The sequence below is a fragment of the Coffea eugenioides genome, chromosome 2 (assembly GCF_003713205.1).
Source record: "Coffea eugenioides isolate CCC68of chromosome 2, Ceug_1.0, whole genome shotgun sequence".
NCBI lineage: Eukaryota > Viridiplantae > Streptophyta > Magnoliopsida > Gentianales > Rubiaceae > Coffea > Coffea eugenioides.
Window position 1 is genome coordinate 78,981,517 of NC_040036.1, and position 12,654 is coordinate 78,994,170.

A 12,654-nucleotide genomic window follows, 5' to 3' on the forward strand; every position below is an offset into this window, starting at 1 on the left:
TCCGTTCTGGTTAGACGGAGTTTGGCTGTTTGAGCTAGGAGACGGTAAACCGTGCTTCTTTATTTGTTTTTGTTGTATCACAGTTGCAGAAGCAGCCCTGGGATCCGTCAAATTACTCTCTTCTGTTAAAAAAGTCGATCTAAAAATTCTTCCCGCAAACAGAGACGAATTTCGGCTAAAATTGTTTGCAGAATAAGTTGAAATGGAAAAGGAATATATTTGCCGAGTTGTGGAAACTGTTGACTTTTGGTAGGCATAAGTTGTGGATTACTTTGGTTAGAATCATCAAAGAGAAAGCCAAAAAAAAAAAAAGGCATATTTATAATCCCAAGGGATTTACAGGATCCCTATGTTCAAACCACATGGAAATAAAAAGTAATTTGCCTATTTGAAGAATGCTGCCTCAACTATTTAGAGCGCAGTCCAGGAATATTCCTCAAACCCATTTTGCCTAGCACTAGCTTGGGAATTGCCGGAGGATTGTCTAATCCCATGCTTCGACTGAATTCATTGGCGAGCTCAACAAGCCTGTACTTGTCTCTACCCACAGTCTTGTTGGAATTGTAATAACCAAGCCATGCTTGATACGCAGCTTCCTTGTTTTTCATCTCCACGTGGGATAGTGCTCGTTCCACCTGTGGATACAGTCTGGTTATAGTACAGAAGGCCTCAAATGCATATGATTGAGTTGCAGTCCGCTTATACTTGTTTCATAGAAGTGTGCAATATGCTAGGATACAAGCCTATAAATGGGCTTCAGTACAATAGGCAAACATTAAATCTCAGACATACCTTTTTCCTTGTGTCTGGATCAACCAAAGGTACCTCTGCCTTCGTTGTTGGCAAGTCTTTAATGGTTGACAAGAAGAATTCCTCCCAAGGGGCCAATAGTAACATGCCTTGACCTTCTTTGCCTTTGCGCCCAGTTCTACCTAGTCGATGTATATATTGCTGTCTATCAGCTGGCAAACCAATCTGCAGGAACAAACATTTCATGCATATTCAATGGCATTTAGATATGCTGGTCTGCAAACAAATTAACCGTCTTCGTAAGCATATAATTAGCAGTCTCGCTAGAAAGTCAAAAAACGGGTCTCCAGTGTACATTATCAAAAAAAATCTAGAAAAAAAAAAATCCCTCCAATTAAAATACGTCGATTTCCGGATGCACCAAACTGGCCTCATAAAGGTAGGAAGGTAAAGAAAAGATTAAAAAGAGAGTTCAAAACACAAATGTTTAGACACTACTGTCATTATTAAAGCTTCAACTACTCCTTTGTCAATTGATTGTTCTACACCAGCGGGATGTTTCTATTAAGCCAAACACCTCAATTCAGTACCCTCCTCCCCTCCAGCATGGCCCTTTCATATATCATTCTCTCATGAGAGGACTTCTAAGTGAAAAAGCAAAGGACAACAACATCAAAATGACTGCAAAAAATTGCTGAATTCTTAAAACTATAAACACGAAACTGTTCTCCAAGTTGTATCCATAACAAAATCCAAGCATCTCCAATTTGATTAAATACAAGGTCAAGCAATATTATTACCTGAACAACAAGAGTCACGTCTGGATAATCAACCCCACGTGCAGATACATCAGATGTCACAAGAATTAGACCTTTTGATTTTCGAAATTCATCTGAAATCCTGGTTCGGTAACTCTGGGGCTTTCTAGAATGAATTTCTCGGACATTCAAGTTAAGTTCAGCAAGAAGGTCAGCAACAAGTCTTGTGACCATTGCAGTTGTGCAAAACACAAGAACCTGTGTTGTCAAAAACCAACAATAAGGCAACTCTTACACTATAATAATAATCACAATGCATTGAACTGTAACCCAGGTGAGGCACAACACATTGCCTTGCATAAAAAGCACCAGCGCATCACCCTCCACACCCCCTCCCATCACCCCCAAAAAGAAAACGAAAACAGACACGCACACAGAGATGCGCCACCAGGTAGATGCAGACAGAATCCAATAAACAAGAAAGCCATAAGTATTTCTTTTTTATGTTATTCTTTACTTGTGTACTATAAATGAGACCCTATACACCTATAGCTTTTAAGAAGAGACAGATTAAACGAAGTTCTTATCTTTCTTCACAAGAATCAGTACCACATAACAAGTACAGGCATCAATTACGATTTTTTATTTGAAAACATGTACGCAGACTGTCCTGCGATGCACAACATCTAGCGCGTGTTCAACATGAAAATGAGATCAAGAAATTCTGCACAGGTGGGCACCTACTGCTCAAGCAGTTATAAACAAATTATGCCACGCAAGTACCCCAGCAATTGAACCCCTTAACAACATGAAGAGTCATCACTGACTTTCCATATTAGTCCTAGCAACCCACTCCCCACCACCATATTCTGAACGGGAAAAAAATTTTGTAAAGCAGCATGAAATTGTAATATAATTTCATTTCTCCTATAGCCACCCATTTAAACAATAAGCATTAGGGGCTGGGCCAAAGCCAAGATATAACATGCAACACATGTTAAATAATTGAAGTAAATTTTTGGAAAATGACTATTAAATTTGTCTGCTAAAAGAGCCAGCAATGAACATAAAGTGGCCTCTAAGATTCCCTTTCACCACTTCTTTTCCTATAATACCGGATTTCAGAATTCTGCTGAGTATCTCATGTCTGGAAATGAGCAAGTTACACAGTACCTTATAATCAACATCATCAGCTATATGCTCTTTCAGTAGAGTATAAAGAAGCGTAAAATGCTTGTCTAGAGGAGCAACCATATGCATCTGTCTAACCTGAAATATAGACCATTACAAATCTCAATAGGAAGAAGTATATCAGCAGAAGATTAAATGTTGCCAGAGCTTTTGATACAGTACATAGAGGTATAAACAAATAATAAGTCAGTAAGCTAGAGCCTACTTGTGAATGTGTCTCTTCACTGCCCTCTTGAACTGTGTTGATGAACTCATGATCTCTTTTTAAAGCAATATGACATATATGACGAACCTGCAATTATTTCAAAAAGTTTTTAACTTTTTCTATTTGTTGTGGCTCCCCACTATTATTAAGAATAAAGTGATAGCCTGACCTCCTGTGGTATGGTAGCAGAAAAAAGAAGTGTCTGGCGCTGTTTTGGAACGGCATCTATGATTCTCTCAATATCTTTACGAAATCCCATATCTAACAAATGATCAGCTTCATCAAGCACCAACACTTTAACACCCATCAAACGAGTTGCAAACCCTGCTGTATTCTCAATATGATCTCTAAGTCTTCCAGGTGTAGCCACAAGAATCTGAGATTTAAAAGCACAAGACACTTCCAATCAAACCAAACAAACCAGCAAAAGTAGCTTGCAATGTGTATTGTCTTGCAAGAAATTGAGCATAAAAATTGCATCCAATACATCAAAGTTTTACTAAGGCTAACCAAAGCTACACAGAAAGTTGATGGTTTGCCTCCAGACTAGGGCTTCCATTAAAATGAAGCTTCATACTGTAGTAAACTGCTTTTGAATGAGATGCAAAATACTCACAGTTGTCACTGATGCAACTCTTACTTTTCCGCACCTTTTTTTTTAATAAAAGTTGGGGATGGGAACACTTGGCCATGGAAAGGAAAACGGAGCTCCTATATCAGTTAAGTAAGAAATTAAAATGTGGGGCAGGGAAGAGGAGGCTGAGAGTTTCAAGGTTATTAAGCCATGTGTCTTTCAGGATTCTATGAAGTTCAAAGACTACAAAATTTTGGATCACTGTCACTTCAAAAAGTTGAGACTGAAAGCAGCATTTTGGTTGAAATTTAACTTGGTTCTACTTAATTCCATACAAATTGATGCTACACACAGGTAGTTGTTCACTCTGCTTGGCCCTATAAAGATTCAAGTTTGTATGGGAAGGTACCCCATTATTTATTCAGAAAATTCCTATTGGGTATAGAAGTTAAATTTAATGAACACAAAAGGTGAACCAGTCTTCTGGCACCATCCCAATTCAAGAGCTTTGTGATTATTAATGTTGCATGGAGAGACTGCAAAAATGAGGTGCATACCTGGCATGGATTTGCTTGCATTCTTTTCTGTTCCAATGCAAGCCTTGTACCACCTATTACAACTTGAACACCTATTGAAGGGTGGTATTTCAACAATGTGTTGGCCTCTGTAGCAGCTTGACTTGCAAGCTCCCGGGTTGGGCAAATGACAAGCACAAGTATTGGAGGTCGCTTCTGATCACGAGCTGCAGGTGGTGATTTTGTAATTACCTCGATAGAAGGAAGCTGAGATTGACATTTCAGCCATAAGTACAAGCACAAACGACACACTCTCATTGATGAGATAGATTATAGCTAGATAAAAGTTTCCCCTGAAACAACCAATTAGCTCAGAAATGCATATACAAGGCCAACCCAATTATGTTAGCCAACAAATTCTAAGTATCCAGAAGTTTCTCATTCATTGATTCCAGCCAAAAGATTAATGAGCACAGTCAAAAGATTATGCCCAAGACCAATTGACAATATTTTCATTAGTCAGAAATGCCTCTCCACTGTTTATTTCATCTTCATTGCTCATAATTTTATCACCTGAAAATAACTCTTCATTTAGGACAAGTAAAATAAGAAAATTTGAAAATTGCACACTTGTTATGTAACATATCAAAATATTCTTCCTTACATAGTCCATATGCAAACCAACAACTTAGCCTTATATCACAAATGCCACAAGAAAACTCACCCTTCTCCTTTTCCTTTTTCTTATTTTCTTTTGATCAGTAACAAGCATTTAAGAATATGCATTAAGATATGAGCTTCTTACCAAGAATGCCACTGTCTTCCCAGTGCCAGTTTTTGCCTTGGCCAGGACATCCTTACCTACCAAAAAAAAAGTGGTTATAATGAGCAACCTGATCATACTAATCTAGAAATGACAACTTCATTCATAATTGGAGCACCAATGAGAACGATGTAGAAGCTGCAATGCAGACAACATCAGTTTAAAGACCCTCTTCATTATTTTCCCATCATCTTTCACCTGGCATAAAACTTAAATTAAAATGGGACAACCCAGTTAATTTCCATTAAACTATCCGGAAAAGTTTGAATACTCTCCTCGCTTTACCAAAAGATTAAATTGCAAAATCTTAATCTTCTTCCATACAAATTCCAAAACATTAAAACTTATCCATATCAGTTTTTCACACGAACACTAAAATCTACATCTTTGTTGGTTCAATTGAGAACTCAACTAAATTCACGCTGGTTAGATACTATAGGCCTGCAAAAGCCAGGTGACCAAATTGCACGTTGTACTGGTTCTCAAATATTTAAGATACCATATCAAGAAGCATAGACATTCTTTTTCCCAAAGTGGGTAGGCAGGAGCTCTCAAGCATCAAAGACTATAATATGTTAAGCTAAACAAGAATGTTTTTCATTAAGTCCTTTGGTAGAAAAAGCTTATCCGAGAATACCTTTTAGAATGACAGGAAGGGTTGCCTCCTGTACTACAGTCATCCTCTCATAACCAACATCTTTAAGTGCTTTGATGGACAAGGGAGAGATAGAGCATTCTTCAAACCTGTTGAAATTCACACACACTAATTGGTGAAAAAGTTAACAAGAACTTAACATATGCAAGCAGTCTGCTTTTTCCCTTCTTGTTCTATGGTTTCCTCTCTTCCACTTTAATAAGTATAATTACCTTCTCATAAGGCAACATATGGTTATTGCGTGCATGCAGAGATACAAATAACCTAATCCACTTTCACACAATTCATAATATACATATATAAAACCATATTGAATACCTTGTTTCACTAAGGTATGAGTCACTTCTCTCTGAAGAACTTGAGGGTGAAGCCTTTGGCATACCATCACCCTCACCCTGAGAGAAGGCGCTTTCTTTCTCGGACACATAATTGCCAACATCATCATCATCATCATTAAGTTCTTCACTGCTTTCTTCACTATCAATCAACTCTTTAAACCTCATATACCCCTTCTCCTCCTCGTCTTCTTCCTCATCTTCATCGTCCTCTTCATCAGATGCTATCGATTTCCCTCGCCCTGCCCCTTTCCCTCTAGCATTTCTTCCATAATTCATGTCAATACCTTCCATTTGCTCTCTTGGGGCCCCATTTTTCCGTCTATCCCTTAAACCCCGGGAAGATGTTTTGTTTGAAAGTCGAGCCCTTTGCAAGTCGCTACCATTCTTTCTATCCCTTGAACCTCTTGAAAATATCTCATTTGAATCCCGAGCTTCTTCCCTGCTAAACACGTCATTCAGTCTATTACCCCTGGGACCCCTCGAGAATCTGTCATCTGATCCCCAAGCTCTCTCTCTGCTAAAGATAGCATTCTCTCTACCCCTCCTCCGGAAGATTGGCTCCTTGTCATCCTCTGCTCCCCACTCACCACCACTAAACTTCCCTTTCCTCCGTGGGAACGATCCCTCCAAATCACGAGGCCCACCACGCCTGTTGGAAGCCTGAAAATCATCGGAATCCCCATCTCTCCTCCTCTTCCCACCTCTCTCTTCCCTCCCCCTTTTACCCCAATTACCAGCAACCCTATCTCTACTAAAAACACCACCACCGCTAGTCCTATTCCTGAGACTATTTCCCTTACTATCGTCGTCCTCACTGTCACTAAATACCTGAGTTTTGGAAAAAGACTTAGAACTCAACCCACTGACCCAGTCACTGAGGTCAGCCTCGTCCTCAATCAAACTCTTGGAGGAGGGCCTGGTGGCGGAACTCGTTCTTCCCCGGGTAGAGAGCTTACGAGTGCTACTAAAATGCGTCCGAATTTGCTGCTCCTGGTCATGGCCATTGGTGGATAAAATTGGGAACCTAACAGAATGGTACTTTAGCCTGAGGGGGAAGACCCGGGAGAAAATGGGTACAGGGCGGGTGGGTTTTAACGGTGGGATTGACATCATGGATGTGAAATGAGCCACCGCCAGGGAGGGATTGAGGGGTCGGAGGCCTGGGAATAGGCTTAGCCTAAGTGGCATGCTATGGCTTAAATGTGAGGAAATAATGTTTTGCGTAAAATAAATAAGAAAATAATAATAACAGAAAATTCAGGACGTGTTGGGCTGCAGGAACGGCATTCCGGGAGTCTTTTGTGGGGGGCGGGGGCGGGGGCGTGGGCGGGGGCGGGAGCGGGAGCGGGGGATGGAGGAGGGAGATGAAGAAAGGGAGTGGAGGGTTTAAGAGCCCTGTTGTTTTCTGTAGCTGGGGATTGATCAGGGTTTAAGGAGAACATTAATTTAATTAGCCCTGTAGTCTTATACGGAAAAAGGTTATAATCTCCATTAAGCAGCTAAATGCGCAGCCTCCGCATCCTTGAAATATTCCCGCCTCTCTCTCTCTCCCTCTCTCTCACAGGGGTAGTAATAAAGGAATAAAAATGTGTTGGTATATCCTTTTTTTTTTTTTTTCGAAACGATAGATGTCCTATAACCTAAGCTAGCCTAGTCTAAGGGAAATGAGAGGAGGTTCGATGTGAGTACAGACTCCATCGATGGAGGTCAATTAAGACCGCCACAAATTGTGACAAATTTGTGGGAGGCAGGGATTGAACCCCTGACCTCCAACATCACCTTTAATGGTGATGACCACTGGACCAAATGGCCAGTGGCATGTGTTGGTATATCCTTTACGCCTAAAGTTATATATATATATATATAGTCAATGTAAAATTATTTTTTTATACGAGTAGATTTAGATTACTATCACATAATATACATACACGTGTGACATACATCTAAAACTAATGTAAAAAAATCACTATATTATCAGTAGTATACAATACTAGCAATTTTTGAATATTACACTTTCATTCTTAAATTCTGCTGTATTTACTTTTGACTCTTAATTAATAATAATTTCGATCATGTCAAATGCAAACTACTCAATGGATTAGTTTCTTATAAAGATTACAAAATGTTCTTCATCCTTAAACATGAGTACAACCCCTTTTACAAACAATCATGGTGAGACAAAAAGTATATAACTCTAGTAAGCAAAGAAAAGAAAACTATCAAAGTTTGCTCATTTTAAGCAAAGACTGAGTTTGGAAGTAGTAAACCGTGGGGGGATCAATGAAACCGCCTACATATTGCGGTGTCAGCTTAGCACCGTTTTGTGACTTTTTAAAATTAACTTTGTTTGTCTACAAAATTACTAGATAGATGGAGGGATGAGAATCTATATCTATATCTATATGTATTGGAGGGAGGGTTTTTAGAATGGTTAATTCAGAATGCTTTATAATTTCTCATTCTTTTTTTTTATAGAATTTTAATTTTTTTAATTATTATATATCATTTTCATGTCTTTTGAATGTAGTCCACTTATATAGGAATTTGATTTGAAAATTATTCGTGTGAGGGTAAATAAAGAAGAAAATCACCAACCGTACTAAAAGTGAAAAACAATATTTTCCTTTTTAACTTAGTAATCCTAATTAAAAGGACAAATTATATAAAAAATAAAAAGGAAATAATATTCATTGGCCATTCCACTTAGATAGGAATTTGATTTGAAATCTATTCAAGTGAGAGTTAATAAAGAGGAAAATCACCAACCGTACTAAAAGTGAAAAACAATATTTTCCTTTTTAACTTAGTAAACCTAATTAAAAGGGCAAATTATATAGAAAATAAAAAGGAAATAATATTCATTGGTCATAGATTAAAATATCAACAATGGTACTATTTGTTAATCCTAAATTATGAAAGCACTAAATAGAAAACAAAAGTAGTACTAGCCTGAAAATATAAATTATGGATTTAAAGGGTTTGGGAGAATGGTGAAGGGAAAAAAATAAGAAATTCGGTGGGAAAGATAGAAAGTTAGAGGCTAGAAAGAGAGCAAGAAGTTAAAGAGCGGTGAGAAAAATCGAAAAAGGAAAGTAAACTAATACAAGATTGGACGAAGAGAGGGAAGAAGAAAAAATGAGATTGTAGGATATTACAGGAAAGATGACAGCGTGGTAAGGGGTCTAAGAGTCATAGAAGGCAGCGGATAACCAATTAGTAGTTAAGAGATGATGGAAAAAATGAAAGTTTTTAATAATTTTGAAAATTTAAAAAACACATATTACAAAGATTATTTTGAAAGTCATAAAAGGCACCATGGTAAGAGGTTTGAAAGTCATAGAATGCAGTAAATAGCTACTTAGGAGGCAAGAGATAATGGAAAGGATGATAATTTTAAACAATTTTGAAAATTTTAAAAACACATCTTACAAAGATTATTTTAAATCTATATTGAAATTATGAAGAATATTATTTTATAAGAACCCAACAATTTTAGAATTGCAAAATGAGAAAATTTTTCTAAAATTAAGGAAAATGAAGTAGTTATACTTTATATTTTTAATGCTAAAAATTTTGGTATATGGGTATAACATGATATATTGATAAATAAGTTTATAATTGCTCTATCATGTAAATGTTGTAAATTAAATCATTTTATTCAAATTGTTATCATATATTGACAGACAATAGGTTAAAAAAGTTTGGTTTCAACTTATTTAAGATATTAAAATTAAGAAAGTCCATTTTGTACTTATGAAATAAACTTTTTTTTAAACATGTTAAGCATATACTTCTTTGATTTTTTTTTTTTGCCTTTTTCATATACTTTGTTCTATACTATAATATATAAGTATTGTTTTGAATTGAAATATAATTTTATGCATAGCACGGATCAAAATGTTAGTAATGTAGTAATTGTTTTACTATGTTTTATCCATATCGAATTTAAAACATGTATTGGAAGTATCAAAAGAATTCAATTACTAGAAGGAATCTCATCTTACATATACTTGATCATTTTTCTTTTCATCCATTAAAGTAGAGTGGACTTGTCACTTAATGATGAACATAATAGGGACCATAGCACAATAATTGGTCCCATAACTCTAAAAGCTTATTTATTAGTGAACAATGACATTAAAATACTAAGATTGAGAGCTAGCCAATCATTTTTATATGTAAATCACATAACCAAATTTCTTAAATAAAATATTTGTAGTGAACCATGACTTTGAACATTATTAATCAACCAATTAAATACGTCCATGTTTTTTCTTTTGCCTTCTAAAAAAGACGTAGTCAAAATTTGAACTGAACCATTTGTCTGGATTTTGGAGTTGAATTGTAGGAGGTTTCAGTGCAGCATAGTATTGGCCTACCAGAAAATGCTTTTTTGGAAAACGTAACAATTCTTCTACCAAACAGGGTAGTACTACTGGCCCTTAAGGAAGGTAATTAAATTGGGCTAATTGATTAGAATATAGGTGAAAAAAAAAATATTCAGACACTTACGGGTCTGACAGGGGTTCTGTATATATCTATGGGTGCCGGGCTGTGTCAGCCCGGGCACACAGCCCGGCACCTGACACAAAAAAGTTTTTTTTTTTTATAAAAGACACATGGGTGCCGGGCTGACCTGACAAAGACTGCAAAAGCTGGCTGCCGGGCACTCTCTGCCCGGCAGCCAGTCAAATTGTTTAAAAAAAAAATCGGCAGGCTTCAATGCAATTCAGACAAAGTAGTTCTCGTGAATTTTTCACACTTTTTTGCTTCAGATTTGCCCCTTTTGGCAGGCTTGTGGACAAAACAAAAAATGTCTGGCAGCTCCAGTGAAGCAAAAAAGCTGAACCAAAAGAAAAATTTACGTACGATTGGACAAAAAAACTATGCTCCATTAGACTTTAGCAGGTCGTGAAACAATAACTGCTTACATATTATTCAATCGACTTAACGTTATATAGTTACTTATAATATAATAGAATATTTAATTAATTATTTTAATATACCAAATAAAGTATTGAACATTAAATAATGAATAAATTTTTAAAAGGACTTTTATTATAATTTTAATATATATAATATTTTTCATCCATGCATAATTCGTTTTTTCGAGTGTCCAATATACTTCTTTATGCATCTCCACATTTGCATTGCTTCTGCTTATTGTGCGCAGAAAAGTGAACTTTTTCCACCATAGAAATGTAACCAATGTTTAATTCTTACCTCCACTTTAATTCCGTGGATGGAAGAATATTGTCAGAAATGCATTCTTCTGTGGCTAATTGATTAGAATATAGGTGTAAAAAAAAAAAATCAGACAGGTTTAAAAACAACAGATATGTTCCTTTTTTAAAAAAAAGATATCAGACTGGCACCTGACAGATTCCCTATTTTTAAAAAAGATATCAGGTGCCTTTTTTTAAAAAAAAAAGATGTCAGGTGCCGGACTGGGTCAGCCCAACACCTTAATTAAATACATTTAATCAAATCTCTTTAAATTAATTCATTCAATTAATTAAACTAATTAATCCACTAAAATAATTAAAATAATTGTATACTAAAAAACGTAAACTAATTATCAACTATCTTAACAAATAAAGTGAATCGCATTAAACTAATATCACTAGTTTCGAAATTAAGCTATGCGAATTACATTAATTTTATGTATTTATTTTATTAGCATGGATATTATTTCAAATACTTAAATTGCCCCGACTAAATGGCTATCTTAATCAAAACTCAATTGCACAAATTCGTTCAATTAATCCATTCAATTAATTAACCTCGCCAAATACATCTAAATTCATTTAATCATACCTCTTAAAATTAATTCATTCAATTAATTAAACTAATTAATCCACTAAACTAATTAAAATAATTGTATACTACATAACGTAAACTAATTATCAACTATCTTAACAAAAAAATGAATTGCATTAAACTAATATCACTAGTTTCGAAATTAAGCTATGCTAATTACATTAATTTTATATATTTATTTTATTAGCATAGGTATTATTTCAAATATTTAAATTACCCGGACTAAATGGCTAACAGTTATCGTACGTAAATTTTTCTTTTGGTTCAGCTTTTTTGCTTCACAGGAGCTGCCTTCTTTTCACTTAACAAATTGCTGAGCTTTTTTTCACTTAACAGGAGCTTTCTTTCCTCCGCAATTTAGCTTCCATTCCCAACTCCCTACCGCCTCTACGTATATCCAACAGTGCCCCTGTAACCCCTCCTCTTTCTTCCCCAACAAAAAGAAGGCTCTATAGTTTAGTACCTTGTTTCGCATTTTTTTTTTCTAAACAATTTCACTGGCAGCCAGCTTTTTTTTTCAGCCTGTCGGATTTTTTTTTTTAACAATTTGACTGGCTGCCGGGCAAAGAGTACCCGGCAGCCAGCTTTTGTAGACTTTGTCAGGTGTCGGGCTGTGTCAGCCCGGCACCCATGTGTCAACTATAAAAAAAAAAAAATTTTTTTTGGTGTCAGGTGCCGGGCTGACACGGCCCGGCACCCATAGATTTATACCACGCCCCTGTCAGACCCGCAAGTGTCTGACTTTTCTTTTATACACCAATATTCTAATCAATTAGCCATTAAGGCTAAATTGCGCATGGAATTGTCGTCACCTGAAGACTACCAGAATGCATGGAACTAAAATAAAATGGAGTCGGGCCCACTCGAGCTCGGTCCAAAAAAAAAAAGTTTGAAGAGCCAATCCTTCGGTGAGTTGGACTGAGTTTGAGCTTTAAAATTAGGCATAAATTAAATATAATCCGAACTCGAGTTTTATTAGGCTCAAATTCAATATAAATCCGACCCTTTAATGACCAACATATATA

The 12,654-nt window shown here is 36.2% G+C and overlaps 1 protein-coding gene across 1 annotated transcript; it reads right to left on the reverse strand.

Annotated features, from left to right (window-relative positions):
- Window positions 1–299: 299 nt before the first annotated feature.
- Window positions 300–7,111, reverse strand: LOC113762858 (DEAD-box ATP-dependent RNA helicase 31-like). Its single transcript, XM_027306475.1, has 10 exons — window positions 5,790–7,111; window positions 5,454–5,560; window positions 4,799–4,854; window positions 4,036–4,260; window positions 3,074–3,280; window positions 2,905–2,991; window positions 2,682–2,777; window positions 1,551–1,766; window positions 793–975; window positions 300–635 (listed from the first exon to the last, which is right to left on the reverse strand). Exons 1-10 carry the CDS (start codon window positions 6,995–6,997, stop codon window positions 408–410), a joined length of 2,613 nt encoding a protein of 870 aa, XP_027162276.1. The 5' UTR covers window positions 6,998–7,111; the 3' UTR covers window positions 300–407.
- Window positions 7,112–12,654: the final 5,543 nt, after the last annotated feature.